The sequence below is a fragment of the Paroedura picta genome, chromosome 13 (genome assembly GCF_049243985.1).
Source record: "Paroedura picta isolate Pp20150507F chromosome 13, Ppicta_v3.0, whole genome shotgun sequence".
Classification (NCBI taxonomy): domain Eukaryota; kingdom Metazoa; phylum Chordata; class Lepidosauria; order Squamata; family Gekkonidae; genus Paroedura; species Paroedura picta.
Window position 1 is genome coordinate 44,107,490 of NC_135381.1, and position 27,109 is coordinate 44,134,598.

Genomic DNA, 27,109 nt, shown 5'->3' on the forward strand with positions numbered 1-27,109 from the left:
GCAGGCCACGGGGCTTCCTTCCCCAGGGTGGCAATGCCCATTTGAGAAGCACTGTCAAGCTGACAGGAACCCACAGGGGAAAGGACAGATGCCTGGGAGTCTGAACTCAAGAGCCGACACCTCAGCCAGCCTTGGGCGGGGTGGTATGGCTGCCCTCCATCCCTTTCGCCTGCAGTTCCTAATGAGCCTCTGCATTTTTTCCACTCCCTGTAATAACCATGTCAGACCTCTTACATTTCAGGGATGCAAACTGGCAGACTTGTGCCCCTGCTGTCCAGTCCAGGATCGTCCCCTGCCTCCGCTCACCACCACCCCTTCCGGAACAATCTTTGCTGCCTCCTGGACACGTCATGTACACGGCAACTCTGTCCTGTGCCACGATCTTCTTACTGACTTACGGGGTTTCGTTTACTTGTAACTGTCTGGCTGATGTCTGGGGCAGACTACTGGGATCACCTGGCACCTCTTTGGGGTTCACAGGTTAGCAGTCAAAGGCGCAGTTCTGAGAAAATCAGGGCACTGGAGAGCAGGGACGGAGTGGAATCGCAAATGAATCCAGTGCAGGGTTCCTCAATCGGCCCCCAATTCAGGCTGGCCTGTTGTTATTCCTGCTCCTATTTTTGGGACCAAACCGTGGCTTCTAGAAAGCCGTCTCTGGGAGAATGCCTCTCTTGTATAGTAAGACTGAAAAAAACCAGCAAGCTGCTTTGACCTCAAGACAGAGTTGGAAGGAGTCTAAAAGTAGCCCCAGCATGTGCTCGTGCTCAAGTGGGGGAGAATGGCTGCCTTTCATGCATTCTTTGCCCACTAGCAACTAAGGAACTCACTCTGCCCTTCTGGGCTAGGGGCTCCTGGCAGCTGTCACATGGCAACAAGTTGTCCCACCGGATATACCAACTGAGGCTGAGGCAAAAATATGCAAGACTTTTACAAGCATTTTGGGAAGTGTCAGGAAATGTCACCCCTTTATGGAGGACCCTTCCCCTATTTATTTGCATGGTCTTCACTTGCCCTCACTCTCAGTTGCCATTCCCTGCCTTCAGTGAGGCCTTCTCAACCAGGGCTCCATGAAACCCTAGGGTTTCTTGATGGCCCTAGACGGGTTTCCCGAATGGGTGGGAGTTAATACATTTTTAATATATATTTTAATGTATTCAATGTTTATTGGGTGAGATGACCATATGTGGTCATATCGATGTGCTCCACCTCCCAAAATGGCCAATGATGGGCTCGGAAAGGAGGGGGGGGCCAGGTGGGCGTGGCCACAGCTCTGCTTCCCAAACATGTTTCACCTGAATGTGCCACTTCTGGGGTTTCTCGAAGCCTGAAGAAAGTTTCAAGGATGTCTGTTGTGGGGAGAGGAAGGGAAAGCAATTGGAAGCCACTTTGATTGATTATGCACGGGGCAGGAACCCCGGGATGGTGGCAGTAGGGCAGCCCTGATTAGGCATGACGCTGCCGCCATCAAAGCCCTGGCCTGGCGCAGGGCTCTGGAAAACCCGCAGCAAGGGAACGTGTAATTTTCCATGTTCCCTGGGATGCTGCAGGCGCGAGCGGGGGCTGGGTCAGGTTGGCGCATGCATAATTAGCAGAGCCTGGCTTTTATATAAGTCTATAAAAGAATCTGTCTCGAGGCCAGGAAAATCTCACAAGATGTCAGAGCCAGGCTCTTTCCCCCTGGACAAAGGGTAAATAAGACACCCTCTTCAGGTCAGATGCCAACATCTTGCACGATCCCCTTGTTCTTGAGACAGAGCCTTATCAGACAGAGCAGAAGGGTGTTCTCCTTTCATCTCTGGCCAAAGAACATTGCACAACATTTTGGAGCATGAAAACCTTCTTTGACCAGAGAAGAAAACAGGAAGAAAGCCATGAGCGAACTCTCTGAGATAATAGAAGCCATCCGTGAAGTGGTTCTCTCTGATACATTTCTTGGCACCAGTTGCTTCTCAGCCAAGAGAAGAGGAACCAAAGGAGAGGGGGGAGCTCTGAGCTACAGCTCTGAGCTCCTGGACAGAGGCGTCAAGAGACACACACGCCCTGCTAGATCACACATGTAGGCTTTGCACATCTGGGGTTGGCCACCCTGCCTGGCAGCTGGAAGGACGCGAATATTCTTGTTTCCTTGGAAACGGAAACCAAACCGAGTCTCTCCCACAAAGCAAAGAGCCCATTCCAGCTTTTCTCTGCCTCCCCCCCCTGCAGGAGCCCCCCCAAGGCACCCCCACTGTGTTTGCAGAAGCAACTCAGAAGCAACTCCCTCTTTCAGAGGAACTGCTCAGCCTCTTGATTTGCCCACCCCTGGCACGGCAGCCATTTGGGGAAGGCCCTACGAGCTTTTCCGAGCATCTCAAGGGAGCCTGCAGGGAATCCCTGCTCCACAGGCAGAGAGAATGGTTTCGGGCTGCCTTTCTCTTTCAGAAGAGAGGACCGCCGGCGGGGAGCACACAAAGACTTACAACTTACTGAGACTCCCCAGCTGCTTAATGATGGCGGCCAAGGTGCTGTTGGTCACGCACTCCAACTCGCTGGTCACGCCATCAGGGAGAGCTCCCCGGCAGAGGTGGCGCGGATCGATGTTCCTTTTCACAAGCGGCATCTTGGCAGGGAATCAAGAAGCTTCACCTTGGAGGAAAAAAGAGAAACATCAACAAATAGTGTCTTTCCCCCTTTTGAAAGCTCTGCTGGTAGAGAGCAGGCAATGGACACAGCATTGTATAGAGCACTGCACACAAACAAACCAAAAAGGGAGGAATATTCTTCATTCTGAAATGAACAGCAACGGAGAGGAAGGAGACCAGGCCTTGTGGGACCCGAGGAGGGATTTGTAGGAGGGCAGGGGAGAGATTTCCAGTTCTGATGGGCACCATAACAACAGCTCTTGAGTGCTGGTGGAGGACGCTGGTGGATGGGAAGTCTACGGCATAAGAGCAAGAGTCCCGTAATACCTTAAAGACCAACAAAATATGTGGCAACTTTTGAGAGTCACTGCATGAGCTCTCATTTCTGCCTCATTCCCCATTTGATGCTGCCCCCCCAGTTCATGGCATCCACCACTTGAAGAACAAGTGTGACTCAGTGGCTAAAAAGGCAAATGGGATTTTGAGCTGTATTAAACGAGGTATCGTGTCCAGATCACGGGAGGTGATGGTACCGCTTTACTCTGCTCTGGTTCGGCCTCACTTGGAGTGCTGTGTTCAGTTTTGGTCACCCCAATTGAAGAGGGATGTTGACAAACTGGAACGTGTCCAGAGGAGGGCAACAAAGATGGTGAGAGGTTTAGAGACCAAGACATATGAGGAAAGGCTGGGGGAGGTTGGTCTGTTTAGCCTAGAGAGGAGATGACTGAGAGGGGATGAAATTAATGCAAAAGAAATTCCATCTAAACATCCAGAAGAAGTTCCTGACAGTTAGAGCAGTATCTCAGTGGAACAGGTGGTGAGTTCTCCATCTTTGGAGATTTTTAATCAGAGGCTGGATAGCCATCTGACGGAGAGGCTGATTCTGTGAAGGCAAAAGAGTGGTAGCTGACAGTAGATGAGCGAAAGGGATGTGAGTGTCCTGAATAGTGCAGGGGGTTGGACTAGATGACCCATGAGGTCCCTTCCAACTCTATTATTCTATGATTCTAAGTGATGGCTGCATTCTGACTCTGAGAGGAAAAACCACCCAAAAGAGCCACTGGCGTAACTCTGGCCCTTATGCCCGGTGTTGGAATGGCACGGGGGCTGCTAGACCCCAACTATTTAAATCTAAAGAGAGAAGGAGAAAAAAGGAAAAAGAAAGAAGAGACAGAAAAAGAGGGAAAAGGGAAGGGGGGAGAAACCAACAATGAATAATGAAAAGGGGGGGTAATAGATTGGTTCCTACCACTAAACTATATTGAGTACCTTTCCTGGAACTGCCAGAGTTTAACCTTGGTCTTGAAAATTGCCAAAATTTAACACAGTTATTTTAAAAGTTTCATCTTGCTTCATTGTTGTCTATCAGAAGTCTTTTCCCGTTTGGATTTCTTTTCTTTTCTTTTTGTATTATTATTTTACTTGCTTCCTTACCACGGCTATAGCTCTTCTGCTGTTCTGTTTTCCCTGTTGCATATTTGTAGGAGGTGGAAGCCCCAGTTCAAATATTTTTAACATTTACTTAATGCTCAAGGCAGAAAGCTTCCTTCCTTCTTTATGAATTGTTAAAACAAAGGGAAAAAACCATCTATATTTTATTTCATTTTCTTTTAATATATTTGTGAAGCACCTCCAGTCTTGTCATATTCTCAGCGTTTCTGAAACCAAGTCTTGTAAAATTTGCATCTGAGATCCATTATACATCAGTTGCTGTTTACTTAAGTGCCTGCAGTACTTTTTCCTTTAAATCTAATAATAGCATCTCTAGGTTTAGGGCTCTTCTCTCCCACCACTTTGGGACCCAGTGCTCTTTGCACACCTGCAAAGTCTTTCTGGCATACAAGAAGATGGCCATAAAGCCATAAATTCAGTTATGGGTTTTTCCCCCTGATTTTCAGCCATGTCGTGAATACGGAGATTTTCCCTGCACAGTTTGTTCTGAAAATACATCAGATTAATTCTCTGGTCTTCATTTTATCTTTCTAGCACCAGTTATTCTGTTTACACTTATTATTTTGCCTTTGTTAGCTGTGGCTAAGTTCAATGTCTCTGAAGCTGTATTTTCTACCCTCTCCAGCCTCTCCGTAAAGGCGTCCAATTTAGAATCATGTGAAGTAGACATACCATTCGAAATTTCTGTCTTCACAATTTGACTGTGATCCCAAAATTATCATACTTATTTTATGTATTACCCAGACATATTTTAAATAAGTCTTCAAAGCATTAGCAAACACAAGCTGGTAAATTTAAAAAAACCTAGGCCTGTGAAAATACTGAGATATCTTACAATGAAAGAAGGTGTTTGGGGCACACCAAATATTTTGTCATATTATGAGGTATTCCAATTAAGGCATTCCAATATGAGGCCTTCCAATTATTCCTTTCTTATCTCAGCCAAGGAATGTAAACATATCAGATATTGACAACTTAAATTTGGAGGAAACAGGTGACCTTCAAATATTATTTAATGATATTCCTGCAAACAAGTTAAATTTAAATTCTTTGTCAACCCTTTATGGCCTGACCGTGGTTTGAAAAAAATAGGAAAAGAACTATTTCCTGCAATCTCTCCACTAACACCTATTCTGTATCAACTAAGTTTCTTATCATTTAAATATTATAGATTGGGCAGAACAGTGGTTCTCAAGCTGGGGGTCAGGACCCCTTTGGGGGTCGAACGACCCTTTCACAGGGGTCGCGGCAGGGCGAGAAGCTTGGAGGGGGGGAGGGTGCCATCCACACAACAGCCTTGCGGGGTAGATTGAGATACAGCGTTCATCTGTCTGGAGCAGTGGAAAAGAGCGAGATCGGCATGGTGGGACAAGAGGCAGAACTGAACTGAGAAACCCTGGGAAAAAATCCCAATTTATATACAATCCTGAACACGGGATCTTCCCGCCATTGGTCAGTTTGGGTTTAATTTCTGTGAAAAAACCCTGGCATCATTTTATGGTTGGGGTTAACACAACATGAGGAATATAACTTATATATAAGGTATATAAGATCAGCAATATGCAACTTCCCAATCAATCAAAAACGTATAAGTCAGAATTACAAGTTATGAATGAAAAACAGTGGCCTAAGTTATTTAGACAAGTTCCTTTTAATTCAATATCAAGAAAAGTCCAGGAACATGGGTTAAAAGTTATACAAAGATGGTATTACACCCCAATAAGAATTTTCTATATGATGAAATCAGGAGATAAAAATTGCTGGAGGGGTAGTGGGATGGTTGTTGTTGTTGTTGTTGTTGTTGTTGTTGTTGTTGTTAGGTGCGAAGTCGTGTCTGACCCATCGCGACCCCATGGACAATGATCCTCCAGGCCTTCCTGTCCTCTACCATTCCCTGGAGTCCATTTAAGTTTGCACCCACTGCTTCTGGGACTCCATCCAGCCACCCCATTCTCTGTCGTCCGTCTGTGGGGTGGAGATAACTTTTATTCCCATGTGGTGGGCGTGCCCTGAAATAACACTGTTTTAGGAAGAAATTTTTATAGAAATTGAAAAAAATTATAAAAGAGAAATTAATGCCTTCAATTCAATTAGTTCTACTTAATATAGTCATAGGTAGTAATGCTCAGTGTAAAAACAAAACGTTAGTAAATTTTCTAATTGTGCCAGCCAAGATAGTGATTGCTACAAATTGGAAGAATACAGAAAGAGTTTCAGGGGATAACTGGCAAAATAAGCTAAACCAGTTAATGTTTTTGGAAAAATTAATTAATATCAAATTAATTAAAGGGAGGAAAGATTACAATATAATTTGACTTGATCTAATGAATTATCTGAAGAATATTTTGGTTGTAATATGTGTAGATGGTTGAAGTATTAGACACCAGAGACTAGAGACAAAGGACTTGAATTGTCATTAGTAAGATTAGGTAAAAGTAATAATAGCTAATGGAAGTTTCAGGGTGTATTGTTTGTTGAGGTTCCGTGCATGTTGTTGTATTTTGATGTTAAAAAAATAATCCTTATCCATTGTTGTTCCTCTATTTATTTATGAAACATCCTAGGGAGTGAGACGTGTCCGGCTGTCCAAGTAGGAATAGGGCCAATCAGGGTGCAGCCAGCTTTGCCCTGATTGGCCCTGCCCCTGAAGCTCCCGCCCTCCGGCCCTGGACTCTAGCCTCTTTGCTCTCAGACGCCTAAGTGCCTGGAGCCAGCAGCAGGTAAGGGGAGAGGCCCTGACCAAAGGATCGTGGTGGAAGGCCTCCTGGCCTTGCTAGGCTGGGCCTGCAGACGAGGGCCTCCCGGCCTGCTGATTGCTCGTTAAGGATTGCTAAGGAGCTGACTAGCTGACTGCTAAGGAGCTCTGTCCCGGCACTGCTAATGGGCTGCCCAGCCCCTGCCAGCCCCACTTGATTTGGCTGCGAGCTGCCGCCCAAGGCCACCTTAAGCTGCCTGGCCAGGGGCCAGGGGAGGGGGCCCTTTCAAGGCCTGTTCTTAGGAATGGGCTTTGAAGCTAGTTAAATATAATTTTTTTAAAGTGTCACTCAAACTTTGTCCTTGAGTTGTTCTGAGAACAGCAGGAAGAAAAGCCAATAGGACACCATCTTGCACTAACCCAATCAGATAATATATCGCAAGAGAAACACAAATCACGACAAGATTCATTCCAAAGTATACCGGTATCACCACTTGACACTTCCGACAGACAGACAAATGGAATTTCCAGTGATTAGACCTCCTTGCCTTCTAGTGTCTAGCAAGGCCAGGATAAATTACGTAAAACAGTAAAAATTTGTGCTAAAAAATAGTACACCTGCAGATCTGTTTCTTTTGCCTTATTTACGCAGGGTTCCGGAATCTAGCTTTTCTCGATGCATCCTCTTTGGCTCAGAAATGTAAATTAATTTCTTTTTAGCACAGGGCAAAGCTAAGGGTTTACTGAAAAAAGAAACATTTTCAGATTGGTATAATGGTTAAGAGCGGCGGCTTCTAACCTCATTAGCCAGGGCAGAGTCTGCACTTACTTTCTTTATTCCATTGTCAATCCTGTTGAATTCAGATCGCTTTGAACTCGGGTCTTCCTCTTCCACCCCCCCTCCCCATTAAAACAGGAAAGTCTTCTGCACGTGGTTAGGGAGGCTCAGAAGGTGGGGGGGGGGGGAGCCAAGCCTCTTTCTTTCTTTTCTTGAAGGGGGGGGGGAGAGGAGCCAGGCAGGAAGCCAGGCACTTTCATAGAGTGCTTGCACTCGAAAGCTCAGCCTTGAATAAATCTTTGTTGGTCTTAAAGGTGCTCCTGGACTCTGGTTTCTCAGGTAATGAGAGAGTTAACAGGCGTTTATCTTTGTGCAAATCATTCTTTTAAATGACAGGGTGGTGCAGTGTTTTTTGTGTATTTCTCTACAATCCTTGAAATCGGCGAGAATGTGTTTCGAATCTAAAAATGCTTCTCTTTTCGCTCATTTGGAAGTGGGCTATTGTCTGCCGCTAACAAGGACCCAGCTGCTCAGAAAGAAGAGAGGCATGTAAATTGGCTTCCCATGGTTTGTCAATTCGGCAGTGGCCTGTGGCAACGAACACACTCTATTGGCTGTGCTCATGACGCTCTAGCAAGGATGTTGAGGGGCATGGAAGAATCAAGTGACGTTTCATTTCCTGATGGGTTCCAGAAGGCAGCTGCAGGGGTCTCAACAGCTGCACTGGCTACAGGAGAGCTCTGAATCAGGATCAAGGTCTTGGTGCTGGCCTTCCAGGCCCTATGAGGTCTGGGCCCTGCCTACCTGAGGGACTGTCTCTCCCAATATGTTCCCCGGAGAACACCATGCGCTGAAAACTCCAATTTGTCAGTAAGACTTTTGCCTGATCTTGGAAGGATGGAAGGCTGAGTCAACTTTGAGCCGGCTGCTGGGATCAAACTCCCAGCCTCATGGGTAGAGCTTTCAGATTGCATGTCTGCTGCCTTACCACTCTGCGCCACAAGAGAAAAGAAAAGAGGGCATTATATTTGAACAGAATGGATTTATGGTATTTATATCTGATTTTATAATGTTATCGATTGTGGGATTTGTGTTGTTACCCGCCCTGAGTGTTAGGAAGGGTGGGTTACAAAAATAAAGGGGATGATGATTAGAAATGATCTCATCGTAGGTTTAGCAGCATATTTTAGATTACATAAAGCTATCATGAAAAATACTGAATCCCCTTAATTGTGGATAAAATTAACCACATTTAAACAATAAATATCATTACATCATTAAACAACTTGCATAAACATGTGTCTGCTAGGATTCCATTCATTCTGAAAAATAAATCAATTCATGAGAATGTTTTCCAGTGCTCCCCCAAATTTCCAATTTTTCCACTGGAAAATTTGACAAAAGTCCAAGGGTGGGAGTGGGGGAACCAACCCTCCCCCACCCGAATTTTTCCCCTTCCGCCTCCTGGCCTTCACATCTCTCTTCCATGTTCTCAATTAGAGCGTTCATAAAACTTTGCACACAGCGGCGTTCTTTACTCTGAGCCATTCAGTTCCCTGGTGAATGGAAGGCAAACATTTCCAATTACTAATCTGGCAACAAACCGTTAACCATCCGAACCATTCCCATGGCTCAGCCAGCCTTGAAAACAATCAATTAATTTTGAATTTCAGATGGGGCAGCATGGGGATGGTGGGCTGGGGGGGGGGGTGGATAGGCAGGGTGACACAAAGAGAAAAAATCCGGGAAGTGCTTGAATGAGCTAAACAGAAGAGCTACTTTCTCCTCCGCCAATTAAACACGCGTCTAGCGCCAACAGCTCATTCTGCCATCCTTAGGACATCAAGCTGCAAATGGAAAGAGAGAGAAAGTAAGAAAGGAAAAGAACTGGGAGAGGGGGGCAGAAGTTGGACAAAGGGGGGAAATGGAGCTCCTCCAGAACCCACCAAACTCACTGATGGTCTTTAAGCAGGCCCTGAGCAGCCAGTGCTGATCAGCCATCAGGGTTGAATAGAGCTAGTTATTCAGCTTGGTGAGTCAGCTTGGTGGAGTGGTTAGGAGTGCGGACTTCTAATCTGGCGAGCCGGGCTTGATTCTGCACTCCCCCACATGCAGCCAGCTGGGTGACCTTGGACTTGCCACAGCACTGATAAAGCTATTCTGACCGAGCAGGAATATCAGGGCTCTCTTAGCCTCACCCACCCCACAGGGTGTCTGTTGTGGGGAGAGGAAAGGGAAGGCGACTGTAAGCCGCTTTGAGCATCCTTCGCGTAGAGAAAAGCAGTATCTAAGAACCAACTCTTCTTCTTCAGTAATATCAAGCCTCTCTCAACTTCACCCACCTCACAGGGCATCTGTTGTGGGGAGAGGAAAGGGAAGGTGAATGTAAGCCGCTTTGAGACTCCTTCATGTAGAGCAGCAGTCCACAAGCTTCCGCTTGCCGTGGACCGCTGCGGAGTAGTGGGCGGAGAGGGCGGAGAGGGCGGCCCGGGGGCCCGCGCACGCACGGCAGCCCCAGCACAAACGCGCATGCACGGACTGGAAAGACCTTGGGGGACAGAAATGCCAGAGTCATTCCCAAGGCCTTTGAGACTGTAGGACAGGAACCCAGGAGGGCTCTAGATTTCCATCTGGCCATCTGATATCACAGCTTGAAGAATTAAACCATGAAACATAAAGCTAAAAAAGAAAACTTTTGTAACTGGGGAGATACACAAATGTGGAACCTTCTCCAAGAGAATCCCTGATTTGGGTGGTCCAGGAAGTCTGACCTCATCAGACCTCAGGAGCTAAGCAGGGTCAGCCTGGGGCAGTTATTGGATGGGGGCCCACCAAGGACATCCAGGGTTGCCACAAAGAGTTGGGTGATGATCAACCACCATTGAACACTTTTTTCTTTTAAAGTTCCATGGGGAACATCAGTTGGCTGCAACTCGACAGCAAAAAAACCCAAACCAAGCAAGCCAGAGAAAAGGAATCAAGTCGAAACAGTTCTATGTAGCATAAACATTCTGCAGGAATTGACCAGTCTCATGAGATAATTAAGCCACAGAGTTCAGCCCCACACTACCAGTGATCATTAATTCCTGTAATTAATACATAGATATTGATAGATATAACTTGCAGAGAATACAGTGCTGCTTACTTATGCCGAACTAGATCATGCATCCGTCTGACTTCATATTCTCTGTTCTGACTGGCTGTGGATCTCTAGGAATCCACAGGTTCTCTTCCTGTACCTATCATTTAAGATCCCTCAATTGGAGATGCCAGGATTGGACACAGAAAAGAATGAGGCAAAAGTCACTGTGTATAAATATAAACATCAACAATATTATTCAGAAAATCCCCGAGTATATTGATTATTTGCAAACAGAAGGCAATTCAATAACACTATTCAAATATGCAGAAAGTGACATACAATACTAAAAAGGGACGGGGAAACCGCAACATGAATCCCGAAATCCTCAGTAAACAAAGTATACTATTTCATAAAATGAATACATAAACTTATAAAGGAAACAATAAAGGTTATGAAGAGAAGCTGAGATTGGACAACAACTGTCCTACATGTAAAGGAGTGGCTAAAAGATTTTAAAAAAACAGTTCTTTATTTTCTCCTTTTGTCAGTGGAGGCCTGCTCTTCACTTCTGTGTGAATGAGCAAAAAAAAAGTACCGTTGACGTCATTGTTGTGGGAAAAGCACAGCCTGCCTCTTGAATGGAGGGCGAATCGCCACTGGCAGAGATCCCGCTGGAGGATCACAGATCAGTTCTGCAAGACTCTCCATTCATCACAGAGATGGGTCTTCCCTTACTACAGTGGTTCTCAACATACCTGATGGTGCGACCCCCTTTGGGCTGCTGAGGCAGTGGCAGGAGCGCAACGGCAGCAGCACGGCAGCCTCGGTGACCCAAAGGGGGTCGCAGGGTTGCATGTGGTCGGTTCGGTGATCACAGAAGGCCGAGGTGGCCAGCGCCACAGCGTGGAGAGGAGGGGTGCTGGTGGCCGCCTCCAGCTTCCATGATCGCCGAACTGGTAGCGTGCAACTCCAGCGCCATTAGGAAAGCGGCAGCAGTATGGCAGCAGGGGCAGCACAGTGGCAACCCCTGGGAAAAGGATCGATCGGCCCCACTGGGGGTCGCGACCCCCAGGTTGAGAACCACTGCCTTAGTACAAAGTTAACAAGGCTCCCTAGCGGAACGGGTCAAAAAACAGAGCCAGATCCGGGGCAGAGACCTGAGAGCAGCTTCCAGTCTGAGTTCATGGGACAGACCCACAGTTTGGGTATGGAGTATGGAGTATGTTGGTCTACTCCATGTGGAGTTAGAAATGTTAAGTTCTTACATCATGATGACTATGTTTTTCAATATGAATTAGAGCACTTTATGTAATGAACATTAGAAAATTTTAAACATTGTTCTTGCAGTTCAACCTCTGGGTTCCTACCTTTTCTGGTGAGGCTTCCCTTTTTGGCTTTGCACCCCACGCCCAGACACTGACTATCCCCCTAAGGACCACTCTGCTCGGGAATGAACCAGGTGTCCGTGTTTACCTTAAAAACCTCATTAACAAGTCTGAAGTGGAAGCTGCAGATTAAGGGTGAGCTGATTAATCAACACTAGAAGCTGCTAAGCGAAACACAGGCATTTGAGGGGGCAGCGGATCCCCCCTCCTCCAACGCAGGAGAGACAATTCGTAGGGAAGACAATGAAGGCGGCACAGATGGTTCTGGATCCTTTGCAGAACATAAACAACACAGTGAAAAGACAACTGATGAGTTCAAGTCCTACTTTTATAGGCAATAAGTTTGCCAAAGCAATATTTTAAAATATGGCACTTATTTTTAAAGCAAAGGATGCATTCGCATCAGAAGAAGAGTTGGTTTTATACCTAACTTTTCACTGCCCGGAGGATTCTCAAATTGGCTTCCAATGGCCTTCCCTTCCTCTCCCCACAACAGACGCCCTGTGAGGGAGGTGGGGCTGAGAGAGCTTCTGACAGGACTGCTCTGTGAAAACAGCTCCAACAGGCCTGTGACTCCCCCAAGGGCACCCAGCTGGCTGCCTGTGGAGGAAAGGGGAGATCAAAGCCAGATCGCCAGATTAGATGCCGTCGCTCTTAACCATCACACCCGGCTACACTACACCACCTCAATAATTATATTTATGAGGAAACAAGGAAGAAACTTCTTGAAATGATGGCTCATGTCCTCGAGGGTCTCTGAGGAACACCACTATTCAAACAGGCCTGCCACGGAGGGAGGGGAGGGGCTGAAGCTCAAAGGCAGAGCATGCCCTTTGGATACAGAAGATCCCAGGCCCACTCCAAGCATCTTGAGTTAAAAAGGCTTGCAGGCGGCCAATCACGGGACACCACTGCCAGGTAGAACGGGCGCCAGTGAGCAAATTGGAGCACAGACCCTACAAGTCTAGGCCAAAGGATGGGACAGAGCAAGTAACAGTGCCAACTGTTCTCCACAGCCTGGGATGCCAGTGCCTCTAGCTGGGAAGGATACAGCATGGGAAAGCCAATCCCAAATTCAGCCCAGTCCAAGTCACACCCAGGGTTCCTCTCCATGACCTGGACCTTCTTGGAGCTGCATCCTTGGCTGAGGACCCCAGTAATAGCTATTCCAAGCCCTGGACCTTCTGGACTCCTGAGGCTTGGCTCTTTCTTGCAAAGCCTGCAAAAGAGAGCTCCTCTGCCAGGCTTTGGGTTGAGGTCTTTTAGCTCCATCTTCTTCCACTGGGCCCCCTCCCCTCCCATGAAACTGAAGCTAATGCCTATACTGACCACTCTCAGGCCCAACAAGAACTTCCAGTTATGAATTATTGCCACCAGGAGGTCCACCAGCAGGGCCAGGACTCCAGAAGCCCTCCCATTCCGGCCACCCAAACATTAAGAAGACAGAGCATCGCTGCCCCAGAAATTATTCATTTATTACATTTATTTATCACTGTTCCCACTTCCCAGGGAAGCCATGTTGGATCAGGCCAATCGCCCATCCAGCCCAGCACTCATTGGCCAAAACTCAGGGGCCATCAGATGTTCCACCAGTGGAGCCAGAACTCCAGAAGCCTTCCCATTGTGTGCACCCCAAATCACAAGAAATCAGACACTCACTACCCCAGACAGACTGTTCCATCTATACTTTGTGCCCACTTGTCACTGACAGACCTCTGCTCCAGATGTTTCTCCAATCCCCTCACGAAGTTGCCTGTGCTTGTAGCCACCACCTCTGCAACAGAAAGATGCCAGATGCCACTTACAGAAGGGAGTTTGAGACATAATGTTTGACTATAATTGCTGCGACAGACAATGAGATGTCAACAACAGACGATGGCTAGCCCATCAAACAAGTGCCTGGGAGATCCAGAACCCCCCCCCCTGCACTTTCTAACATTTGACTGCACTGGCTGACCTTGTAATGACCTTGGGGCAATCAGTCTCTCTCCAGCCAGCAGGGCTTTTGTGAGAAGGAAACCGGGAGTTCCTTGGAGGAAAGGTGGGACAAAGATGAATGAAACAAGAGATCAGATGACTGGCAGTCAACCAAAGGTACATGACTGTTTATCTGTAAGGAGTCCCAGATCTCCTGGATACCCAGAGTCCAGCTCCTCCAAACCACTCAGTTGCAGCCCTTCTGCTTGGTTCTCCCGTAAGGATGAGCATCACCATGGGAAGCATGCCGGTTTTCTAGTTGCAGACAGTCACTTTCTCCAATGGCATTTTCAAGCTTCCAAAAATGTGTCCATCAAGCCTTTTCAGCATCTCTGCTCTGCCGGTTGTGTCGACCTCCCCAAGCTGTTTCTGTTCCACTTGTTCCGTCCAGCTCAATGCACTTGCTAAGCTGGGGCATGGTGTTGCCATTTTATTCGGAATGCATGCCTTCTGGAGACAATCCTTTCCCTTGCAGAATACACTGAAGCACAGTCATTTCCATACCCTGCAAAAAAGCTGGGAACAGCTCATTGGTGTGCTGGCTTGGCGCCTTGAGCAAGCATGTAGAGAGCAGCCAGGAACTGTTTCTGATTGTGAGAATCATAGAGCTGGAAGGGGCCATGAAGGGCATCTAGTCCAACCCTCTGCTCAGTATAGGATCAGTCTAAAGCTTCAATGATATCTTTCCAGCCACCACTTTAAGAACACCAGTGAGGAGGAGCTCACCACCTCCTTAGGCAACCAGTTCCACTGCTGAACTACTTGCCTATCACTCCGATGGAAAACTTAAAGGCATACCTAACTTGCCTTGGTTTCTGGACTGCCTTTGTCAATTTTCTACCCTTAAGGAACCCCTGAAACATTCCTCAAGCCTCAAGAAACTGCAAGAGTGATCGTGCAGGCCTCTCCAGGCCCATCATCAACCATTTGGGGAGTGGGTTGACATGACCATATATGGTCATAAAGGTAAAGGTATCCCCTGTGCAAGCACCGAGTCATATCTGACCCTCTAGCGTTTTCTTGGCAGACTTGATACGGGGTGGCCTTGCCAGTGCCTTCCCCAGTCCTTACCGTTTTACCCCCCAGCAAGCTGGGTACTCATTTTACCAAACTCTGAAGGATGGAAGGCTGAGTCAACCTTGAGCCGGCTGCTGTGATCGAACTCCCAGCCTCATGGGCAGACAACTTCAGACAGCATTTCTGCCGCTTACCAGTCTGCGCCACAAGAGGCTCCTATATATGGTCATATCACCCAATAAATGTTTAATATATTAAAAGATTAATTAACTCCCACCCATTTGGGAAACCCTTCCAAGGTCATCAAGAAACCCCAGGGTTTCACAAAACCCTAGTTGAGGAAACCTGCCCTAGACCCTTCTTTCTCCATCCGAGCCTGTTTGAAAACCGGAGTTCTATCTATTATAATCCCAGGCTCATCGTGGAGGATAAAATGACAGAGTGACCATTTGGTTAACAGTTTTAGATTCATCCAGTTTTAGGATTTTAATGATATTGTATTTTAATGATATTGTATGGGGGATTATATTTGTGAGACTGGTGTAAATCGCCCCAAGACCATTTTGGAGAGGGGAGGCCTAGAAGCCCAACAAATAAACATAGATAAATAAATATCCTGCATTCTTCCAAATCCCAAATATTACCATCACAAATAATTACCATAACGAATAAAACAAGACAAGCAGCATATCTGCACGGTGAAGGCTATAACCACTGATGCATTGCAAATTTCAAAAACAACAGTGGATATCATACAAAGAGAAGTCTCTCTTGCTGTTTCTACCCTATTTCTTCTCCATTTGCAACAGACGCCGGAAAAGGTGTTACTTTGGTGTTACAAGATTGCCCAACCTCGGCAAAGAAAGTCAAAGCTCCTCGATATTCAACAGACATCTGGTGGGCAGAGGAACCTGGAGCCCCCTTTTCTACAGAAAAAAATGCTCTCGTGTCTCTGAAATAACGTGTATCTCTTGTACCTATACAGCGATGAAAAGGCAGAAGTTTCCTTGGAAACTCTGAACGCCATAAGTGTGGTGGAACCCATGTAAGAAATGCAACTGACTGTTTCCATATGAAAGACTAGTTTCTATTTGCATTTCTTCTTCTGCAAAACTTGAAGGAGGAACATATTCTTTGCTACTTGAGCCACATCACCTAATCAATGAGAACCAGCTTGGTGCAGTGGTCAAAGTGTCACATAAGAAACTGGTTTGAACCTTTCCTCTGCCATGGCAGCTGTTGGGCAAATCACACACTCTCTGCCTAAACCATGTTACAGGGGCTGTTACTGCAGTGGGGAGGTGGAAGATGCTGGCTGCAAAAAGTAACCAACACAGAAGAAAGATACACCAGAACCTTCCTCTCCCCTTCCTGAATATTCAGAAGCCTGCCTCTGAGCCTCTATTGTGACTGGGTCGGCTCCGACTGAAGCCGCTGCTCTAGCAACTGATGCAGGGATCCTACAGCACAGTTTGACAGAACGCCAGCCTGAAATCCTACCTGTCTGTTTAGACAGCTCCAGGGCTGGCTCTCTGGGCAAACCATCCAAATGATTACTTGAAGTGGCAGAATTAAAAAGGCATCAGGGTGCTGCAGGGACTCTGTGGCACAGGAGGTAACTGGTGGCATTTCCTGGGCCCATAACCCAGCCAGAGGACAAACATGACTGAGAGACCTAGGTGACAAAAACATCTCCCAAAGGCCCTGGACAGCTCCTCTCTTCACCAGCTCCTTCTTCTACTGTAGCCAGCAAGACTCCAGTTTTATTCAATGGCAGGAGCAGGCAAGGGAAGGAGGAAAAGAAACAAAGGAGCCTGACAGAGGTCACAGTGAGTGCTCTTCCCAACGCTGACTCAGCATCTTGAAAGGATAGGCGACTGATTCTGCACTTACTTTGTTTATTCTGTTGTGGATCCTGCTGAATTCAGATTGATTTGAACACAGGTCATCCTCTATTCCCCCCCCCACACACACACACCAATTGAAATAGAAAGTGTTCTGCATGTGATTAGGGAAGCTCAGAAGAGGGGGAGAACCAAGGAGCCTCTTTCTTTCTTTTCTTGAATGGGGAGGGGGGGAATGAAGACAGCAGAGGAGGGGGACCAGATGGAACTCTAATTGCTTGAACATTTCCCCCGTGTGCATTCCTCACGCACAAAATCACAGTACAAGTTGACTTTTAATACACCATGTGATTTGCCACCTTAGCTGACACCCAGCATGAAACCCAACACAATGTCTCTCAAGGTTCTACTATGAGAAGGGTTGATCTTGGTCACACAGTGTCTCTCAAGGTTCTATGAGATCCCAATGGCCAATCAGAAGCCCTGCAGTGTAAGAGCCCCACCTTTTCAAAACATTTGGCAGGTTACAGGAATGGTGTCAGGCGGTGCAATGGAGCCACGTTGGTAACCCCTAATTTAGTCTGTCATCACCCATGGAAGCCCTGGAATCTCTCGGCATAGCAATCAAGAGATTTCCAAGTGTGCCACTTTAACGGGATCATACTCATCCGAAAATGACATCCTACTGAAACACTAATAGGGAAGTCCCCCGGCTGTCAGAACCATCCCTCAAATATGGGAAAGGGACTGCGGGAGGAATTTGTGGTCTATTTTCTCCCTGCCTTCTGTGATGAGGATATACTGCGGAATGGCCAAGGGATTAGATTAGCTTCCCTCATGAAAGTGGTAATGAGCTTCCATTTGACTGCATCTGGGCCGGTGCCAAGCAGGAAGGCACGTGAACATCAGCTTGGGAAGGAAGTGATTACGCTGCAGTAAATAATGCCGTCAACTGTAAATAAGGGAGAGGGTTTGGCTAACTTCTAAAATCACGACCCATTTGGAGAGCGGCAATTGGGGCGGAGGAGAAAGGTTCCCCCTCTCTGCAGGAGGACAAAGCCAGATCAGCCAGCAAAGCCGGTCGGTTTGAGAGAAGAAAGTCCATCACTGAATGCATAAATTAGGGAATTTGCTGCCAAGCGGATGTGGTAGTACCTTCTGGGTTTGATGGCCTCAAAAGAGAATTAGGCAGATTGACAGAGGCAGAGCAGTCCATCGGTGTCTATAGTCTCGATAGACCAGGGGTGGTCAAACTGTGGCCCTCCGGATGTCCATAGACTACAATTCCCATGAGCCCCTGCAATACACCAATGAAGCCTTCAGGCTCAGAGGCAGCATACCTCTGAATCCCAAAACCTGCAGGGTACAAACGAGGGAAACTTTCTAGAAGGCACCTGACCAGCCAGAGGCAGAACTCACACCCCAGTCTGTGCCTGCAGCCTGAAACGCTGAAGAGTGCGTGCTGGAGGGGGAAGAGAGACCTGCTGTAGCAACCAATATCTTCATGCATCCGCTTCTATTCAACAGCAATCCAAGCAGCCAGATTGTGGGATGACCCTGAACAATCACATTGAGTGCCGGAACGGTGAGGCAAATAAAATGAAAGGTTCACAGACCTTCTTAATCCAGCCTGCTGCTTGCCAGAGGATGTACCAATGGCTACAAGCATAGATAGCTTTAAATGAAGATTCAACAGACTCATGGAGGTTCAAAGGCTGCTGAAAGGAACCTCCACACTCGAGGGCAGTCAGCCTCTGAATCCCAGTATCAGGAGCCACCATCAGGGGAAGGCGTCCTCTTGGCCATGTATGTTGGGCTCTTCCGGAGATCCCTTTGGCCACTCTGGGGATTAGATGGACCCCCTAAATCCAATCCAGCAGGACTTCTTCCAGGGAAAATGAGTTGGTTTTTATACCCCGCTTGTCTCTACCAGAAGGAGTCTCAAAGCCAATCCCCTTCCTCCAATCCCCTTCCTCTTTCCACCTTATATTCTTACCACTGAAGAGACTGACATGATGGCATGAGAGGTCATAGCATTAGAATACGCGTGGCCAAAGTGGGTGGTATCCCCCCACTGGGGGAGGTGGAAGGATCCGGGGGGCAGTGAGGAATTTGGGGGCAGTAGAGGGGCAGCAGGCCAATGATTCCTGCTGCAGCTGCATTTTCTTGGTGAGATACGTTCCAAGTTGGTTTGCTACTGCCCACCTCTCTGTGGTAGCCACCTGGGACTTCCTTGGGGGTCTCCCAGTGCTGACCAGGACCAACCCTGCTCAACTTCCTGAAGAAAACAGCAGCTTCAGAAGGTGGGCTGGAGCGGGTCCTATTCCTGCTGAGATTCTGTCTTTCCCAAACCCCAAATCTCTTCACCCTTCCCCAAAAGTCTCCACCGCTGGGAGGCTGGAAAAGCCTTCTCCTGCTTGCTCCTGGCCAGGGGAATTTTCATTGCTTGTCCCTCCCCCCCCTCCCTTTACCCATCTTCCTCCCAAGTGAGGCCCCAAAGTGACTTTTACAAATGACTTTTACAAAGAACTTATGTATTTTCCAGACTAAGATATGGCTGCTGCATAGCAACCAGAAATGAAGTGTAGGCAGTATAGTGTGTTTTTAATTTGCAGTAGAACTGGGGGGTGTTCCTATGTGGGTGGTGGGTGCTAAGGATGTGGCCTGGGAGCCAAGGGGATGGCAGCCCAAAAAGTTTGGGAACCCCTGTGTTAGAAGCTAGCCCTGATTCTAGAAGGAGATAGTTATGGTGCTGACTTGAGCCCCTGATCCTCAGGGAGGCTCATGGTAGCCCAATCTCTGAGGCACAACGGAAGACTCTCAGGGCGATTCCACATCAGCAGCACCACTACAGGCCACCACTGATGTGCTACAGCAGCGCTGTGTGTTCTGCCCACAGAGGACAAGTGTAAGCTGGTAAGACTTTTGGAGGAAAAGATTAGGGGACTAGAAAACAGAATTATTACTCTGACCCAAAGTAAGAAAGGGGAGGAGTCCGTAGTCCAGAGCTCTGCAACATGGAATAAAGAGAATAAAGAGAATACAACCAGTCCTGAAGAGGACAAGGAGATTGACCACAATAGGGAGCCTCTGCAGGCAGTTCGGAAAAAGACTGAACGGCGAAGGGCGAGACAGTTCTCGGGGCCTTTGGAGCTCCAGAATAGATTTCAGGCCCTTGCAGAGGAGGTGCAAGGGTCAACAAGGGAAGAGGTCCCAAAACAAACTCTAAGACAAAGGGAAGAGGCCACAGGGACAGAAGGAAATGGAGTTGAGAAGAAAAAAAAAAGGAGAGTACTGGTAATTGGAGACTCCCTGCTAAGAGGAATGGATCGCCATGTGGCTGGGCCAGACCCCCTAACCCGAGAGGTGTGTTGCTTGCCAGGGGCGAAAATTAAAGATGTTTCAGAAAGGCTGCCCAAACTCCTCAAATCTACGGATCGCTACCCATTTGTGATGGTCCATGTGGGAACGAATGACATGTCCCTGAATACCATCGCTCCTATTAAAAAAGACTATCAAGATCTGGGGAGGAAGCTCAAGCAAATGGGGGCACAAGTGGTATTCTCTTCAATCTTGCCTGTCAAGGGAAGAGGAATGCATCAGGAGAGGAAGATAATGGAGGTGAATCACTGGCTGCGTAGTTGGTGCCGGCAGGAGAGATTTGGTTTCTGGGACCATGGGATAGGCTTTCTTGAGGAAGGCCTACTAGCACCTGATGGACTGCACTTATCGAAACTGGGGAAGAATGTGTTTGGCAGGAACCTGGGGAGATTCATCAGGAGAGCTTTAAACTAAAGCCACTAGGGGAAGGAGACGATCAACATAGGGAGTGTATGGAAGGAAAACGATCGGAGGCAGCCCAACCGGCAAGGCCAGCTCATAGGGAACCAAAAGTAAAAGGATTCAGTTGTCTTTATACTAACGCCCGAAGCATGGGCAATAAAAAGGAAGAGCTGGAACTTCTCATGCTGATGGAAAGGTATGATCTAGTAGGCATCACAGAAACTTGGTGGAATGATTCTCATGAATGGAATGTAATGGTGGATGGATATGAACTGTTCAGAAAAAACAGAATAGATCGAAGAGGTGGAGGAGTGGCACTGTATGTGAGGAAAGGGCTTACCTGTCAGGAAATTCTAGTGAAGGAGAGCATAACTGCAGTGGAAAGCATCTGGGTGAAAATAAGCGAGGGGAAAACAAACAGTGTGGTGGTTGGTGTCTGCTACCGACCACCTGACCAACGAGAGGATGTGGATGCTGCACTTTGTGAGCAGCTTGAGAAAATATCCAAACGGCAGGACCTTGTCATCATGGGTGACTTCAATTTCCCAGATGTGTGCTGGGAAACTAACTCTGCGAAGCGTCCTCAGTCATGCAAGTTTCTGACCTGCCTGGCTGACAATTTCATTTATCAAATGGTAGATGAACCCACAAGAGGTTCAGCCATACTGGACTTAATACTGACCAACAGGCAAGAGTTGGTGGATGAGGTGAAGGAGGTGGGGACCCTAGGGGGAAGTGACCATGTCCTCATAGAATTCCTTTTGAGATGGGGAGCCAAGGAAGCTTGTAGCCAGACGCGGATGTTGGATTTTCGTAGGGCAAACTTTAATAAACTCAGAGACATGATGAGTGTCATACCATGGACGAGAATGCTGGAAGGGAAGGGAGCATGTGAAGGGTGGGCGCTACTCAAACAAGAGCTATTGCATGCTCAATCAATGACTATTCCAGAAATACGAAACACTGCAGGAGCTCTAAGAAGCCTATTTGGATGAACAGAGAACTTCAAGAGGAACTAAGAAAGAAAAGGAAAATGTTCAGGAAATGGAGGGAAGGACAGAGCTCTAAAGAAGAGTACCTACAGGTTACTAGGCACTGTAGATCAATCATCAGAAAGGCCAAAGCTGAGAGTGAGCTAAGATTGGCCAGGGAAGCCCATTGTAACAAGAAAAGATTTTTCAGTTATGTGAGGAGCAAACGTAAAGTAAAGGAGGCAATAGGCCCACTGTTGGGTGCGGATGGACAAACTCTAATGAAAGATGCAGAGAAAGCAGAAAGGCTTAGTGCCTATTTTACATCTGTTTTTTCCCACAGGTCAAAGTGTTTAGGCACATCTAGAGATGGCTGTAGCCAAAGGATAGTGTCTGGGTGGCAGGTTAACATGGATAGAGAGGTTGTCGAGAGGCATTTAGCTGCACTGGATGAGTTCAAATCCCCTGGTCCAGATGAAATGCACCCGAGAGTACTCAAAGAACTTTCCAGAGAACTTGCACAGCCCTTGTCCATCATCTTCGGAACCTCTTTAAGGACTGGAGATGTCCCGGAGGGCTGGAAAAGAGCAAACGTTATTCCGATCTTCAAAAAAGGGAGGAAGGATGACCCAGGAAACTACAGACCAGTGAGTCTGACCTCTGTTGTGGGGAAGATAATGGAGCAGATATTAAAGGGAGCGATCTGCAAACATCTGGAGGACAATTTGGTGATCCAAGGAAGTCAGCATGGATTTGTCTCCAACAGGTCCTGCCAGACCAACCTAGTTTCCTTTTTTGACCAAGTAACAGGTTTGCTGGATCGGGGAAATTCGGTTGATGTCATTTACTTGGATTTTAGTAAAGCTTTTGACAAGGTTCCCCATGATGTTCTGATGGATAAGTTGAAGGACTGCAATCTGGATTTTCAGATAGTTAGGTGGATAGGGAATTGGTTAGAGAACCGCACTCAAAGAGTTGTTGTCAAGGGTGTTTCATCAGACTGGAGAGAGGTGAGTAGCGGGGTACCTCAGGGCTCGGTGCTCGGCCCGGTACTTTTTAACATATTTATTAATGATCTAGATGAGGGGGTGGAGGGACTACTCATCAAGTTTGCAGATGACACCAAATTGGGAGGACTGGCAAATACTCCGGAAGATAGAGACAGAGTTCAACGAGATCTGAACACAATGGAAAAATGGGCAAATGAGAACAAGATGCAATTTAATAAAGATAAGTGTAAAGTTCTGCATCTGGGTCAGAAAAATGAAAAGCATGCCTACTGGATGGGGGATACGCTTCTAGGTAGCACTGTGTGTGAACGAGACCTTGGGGTACTTGTGGATTGTAAACTAAACATGAGCAGGCAGTGTGATGCAGCGGTAAAAAAGGCAAATGCCATTTTGGGCTGTATCAACAGAGGCATCACATCAAAATCACAAGATGTCATAGTCCCATTGTATACGGCACTGGTCAGACCACACCTGGAGTACTGTGTGCAGTTCTGGAGGCCTCACTTCAAGAAGGACGTCGATAAAATTGAAAAGGTACAGAGGAGAGCGACGAAGATGATCTGGGGCCAAGGGACCAAGCCCTATGAAGATAGGTTGAGGGACTTGGGAATGTTCAGCCTGGAGAAAAGGAGGTTGAGAGGGGACATGATAGCCCTCTTTAAGTATTTGAAAGGTTGTCACTTGGAGGAGGGCAGGATGCTGTTTCTGCTGGCTGCAGAGGAGAGGACACGCAGTAATGGGTTTAAACTTCAAGTACAACGATATAGGCTAGATATCAGGAAAAAGTTTTTCACAGTCAGAGTAGTTCAGCAGTGGAATAGGCTGCCTAAGGAGGTGGTGAGCGCCCCCTCACTGGAAGTCTTCAAGCAAAGGTTGGATGCACACTTTTCTTGGATGCTTTAGGATGCTTAGGGCTGATCCTGCGTTGAGCAGGGGGTTGGACTAGATGGCCTGTATGGCCCCTTCCAACTCTATGATTCTATGATTCTATGATTCTATGACACATTTGGGCAGCAGAACCAGTCCGCCCCGGATTTGTGCATCCCAAGAGATGTAACCTGGGGGGGGGGGGAGATTTATAGGTATCTGTTCCTTTAAAGTGGGGCAACAGCAGCTTCACCTGCCCCTGGCCCAGGAGAGGCCCGCCCTGGGGGCAATGTCATGTGGAAGTGGGGATTAACCCGCTGCGCCACGATTGCTCTCAGCCTTTTCCACATGGGCGGCATCGGCCTCAGAGTGACAGAATTCCCAAGGCTACCGAGAGAAGCCCCACTTCCCCTCCCGCCAAGGCAACGGATACTCCGAAAGAGCTGTGCCTCTTCAAACTACAAGTGGGAGCTCGCATGACCAAACACTCCTCCACGCCAAGAATCACCTTTGAACAGAAAACTAAATGACTGGCAGAGGGGCTTTTGGGCGGGTGGCTGATATCCGGGGATGCGGCTTTTCTCGGTGCAAGAAGGTTTAGCATCTTCATCCCCCACACGTACAAACATACATACATACATACACTCCACGGTTTTAAGAACTCCAAGCCAGAGACAGGCTTGCTTTCTCTTCCATCTGGAAGAACCAGATCCGAGTGCAGGGCTACCGTTCTCTTTTATGCCTGAACTTGACCCCGCCATGCAAGTGAATGAGACTGCAGCATCCCTTATGTTACGTGCCTGCAGCTGGGAAAAACCGAGAGGAGAGAAAGCCCAGTTCTGCCGCTGTTCCTCCCCCCTGCATCCGTTCATCTAGATTTGGCCAGACACTTCATGCCTGGGAGAGACTGGATTCAAAGACGCAGCAAAGATTTTTTACAACAGATCCCAGTGATAACTCCTTTTTGCCCTTACCTGAGTGGCCCAGGTTAACACTGTCTCATCAGTACCTGGAAGCTAAACAGGGTCAGCTCTGGAAGGTGCTTGGAGGGGAGACCAACAAGGGAGAGTTGGGATACTACGCAGAAGCAGGTGATGGCTAGACACCTCTGACCACTGCAGGTCAACATAAATCAGCTGAGACTTGAAGGCAATCCCTACCACCAGCTCCTTTTTAACAGGTGTGTTCTTTAACAGAAGGATGCTTTAAAGCAGGGATGAGAAACTGTGGCCCTCCAGCTGTCAGGGGATCATGACAATTGTAGTTTTGCCCACCCCTGCTAGGAAATTCAGCAAGACATGCTTGTCAAATGGAGCAGCCTCAAACCAGGGAAAAGTCAGACCAGCCTCTTTGCCAGAGGGATGACCCTTCCTGCCCCCTCCCAAAATACCCTTTGGGTCTTTCGAGACGTACCTCCAAATGTCCGGGGAGCAAAGAAGAAAAAGGCCAGGGTATCAAGAGACACCTGAGAGCTTTGGACGTCCTCCCTGGGAACACCCACCCCACAGACAAGTTGTCGGGTACCTTAATGGTGGGATTAATGGCCGTTGTCGCCGCTGACTTTGGTGAGCCCCTCAAGGGAGGTTCAGAGGCGGTTTGCCCTTGCCTGCGTTTGCATAGCCACCCTGGACCGCCCCACCCCAGTCAGCGTCTGAGAGCGAACAAGATCAGGCTGGTCTCGTTGATCCCGCTCAGGGTGGTCTCCCATCCAAATACTAAGCAGGACCGACCCCGCTTGGCTTCTGGGACCCGATGAGATCGGACTAGCCTGGGCTGGGCCGGGCAGGGATCTCAGGCCCTGTAGCCGGGCCAAAGCCCAACCCACCTCAGGGCTCCCCCCCCCCCGCCCCCTGCTGTCCTCCCTCCCTCCCATCCCCATGCCAACCGAAACGGCTGCCAACTGACAATTGCAGGCAAGAACCGGAGCAGCAGGCGAGAGCAACACCCCCGGAAAGCCCAGCCTGGCTCTAGGGCGCCCTCCTCCTTGCCAGCGGTCCCTCAACTTCTAAAACAAGACGGGCGGGGGCTCAGCCCTCTTTTCTCTCTCCTTCTTTGCCCCTTTCACGGCGGGACGCAGCAGTGAGAGAATGAATGCACTCTGCACATGACCCGAGGCCTCCTCCTGCTCACAAGACCTCAAATGGGAGCTCTTCCGTGATTCAGGGTCCACCCTGTGCCTGCCCTTCTCCCACACACACGCACGCAAGCGGGGCGGGGGAGAGGGATGCGACCACCCCTCAAAGGGCATCCGGAAACCTCCCCGGGCGGTCCAATTCATACTCTGCCTTTGGGGACGGACTGAGAATCGGAGAGAGGGTTTTTTTTCTGCTCAGGAGAACCAACGCGACCAGCACTGGGACTCGCGCGGCCGGAGCTGCCCACGGTCGGCTGCGCTCGATCCCCAGGCGCGCATCCCCCTGCGCCCGCCGGGGAGAGCTGCAAGGCGGGGGGCGACGGTCTTCCCTGCCGTCCTCCCGCAGCCGCCCCCGCGTGGCTCTGCCTCGGCACGCCGCCCGCCCTGCACGCCGCCAGCCGTGCCCACATCTTCGAGCAAGCGCCGGCCAGGGGCCGAGCTCCGCGGCTGCCGCCCACTCCCCGCCGCGCGCTGAGCCAGCCCAGCCCTGCCCAGCCCTGCCCTGCCCCGGCCCCGGCCCCTGCCGCCCCCAGCCCGACAGGTAGGAGCCCCCCTCCCGGCCGCCCCGAGCCAGGTGCCAAGGCTGGCATCCCCCCCCCCCCCGGCGCTGGCACCTCTGCCAGCAGCTCTGTGCATCGCCCACCTTGCCAGGAGCCCCGCGCGGCCGCCTCTGCTGCGAGCTCTGCGTTGGCCGGGCGGCCGGGGCGGGGGGGGGGGGGTCAGCGGCGGCGGGCAGGCCGCCCGGGACTGCGGCTCCCGGCTCCGTTGGGCATGGTCCGGCCGGCCGGCTGGCTGCCCACAGAGGCGACGGCGAGCGCAGCTGCAGCTCCGGCTCCTGCCTGGCCGCCGTGCACGCGCGCGCCTGCGCGGGTCTGCCAGCTTCGCCTAGCTGGGCTCCGCAGTGCGGTCGCTGCGCATGCGCCTCCGGACAGCTCCCACCCCCCCCCCCACCCCCCACTCACAGAGATCCCTTGGATGCTGAGCCTGGGGAGGGGCGCCCAGGAGACCGAGCAGCTGGAGAAGACACCTTCTCCCCCCTCAGAGCCTGGGCCGTGGCTCTCCCAGAGCTCAGCTTTTCTGCCTGAAATCCTGTTCCAGGGTTACCAGCTCTGGGATGGGGAATCCCCAGATATTAGGCAGGGCGGGGGGTAGTGGAACATAAGAGTCAGCTAGTCCAACCTCCCATTTCAAACAGTGGACACCCAGTTCCTCTGGAGAGCCAACAACAGGGCATGGAGGCCAAGGTCTTCCTAAGAACATCAGAAGAGCCCTGCTGGATCAGACCAATGGTCCATCCAGTCCAGCATCCTCTCTCACACTATGGCCAATCCATTCCTCTGGAGGTCCAGCAACAAGCCATAGAGGCCAAGGTCTTCCTAAGAACATCAGAAGAGCCCTGCTGGGTCAGACCAGTGGGCCATCTAGAAGAAGAAGAAGAAGAAGAAGAAGAAGAAGAAGAAGAAGAAGAAGAAGAAGAAGAAGAAGAAGAAGAA

General features: G+C 48.9%; 1 protein-coding gene across 4 annotated transcripts in view; it reads right to left on the reverse strand.

The window, feature by feature from the left end:
- Window positions 1-26,489, reverse strand: part of LOC143822353 (actin-binding protein WASF3-like) — a 53,473-nt gene extending 26,984 nt beyond the window's left edge. For 2 of the 4 annotated variants that reach the window (XM_077307375.1, XM_077307372.1), the window contains exons 1-2: window positions 26,260-26,488; window positions 2,467-2,625 (exon numbers count right to left, since the gene is read on the reverse strand). In XM_077307375.1, coding sequence (XP_077163490.1) covers window positions 2,467-2,599 — 133 coding nt within the window. In that variant the 5' untranslated portion in view covers window positions 2,600-2,625; window positions 26,260-26,488. Of the gene's footprint in view, window positions 1-2,459; window positions 2,626-26,259 lie in introns of those variants that run through there. The other 2 variants (XM_077307373.1, XM_077307376.1) reach the window with 2 other exon arrangements.
- Between the last annotated feature and the right edge of the window lie 620 nt (window positions 26,490-27,109).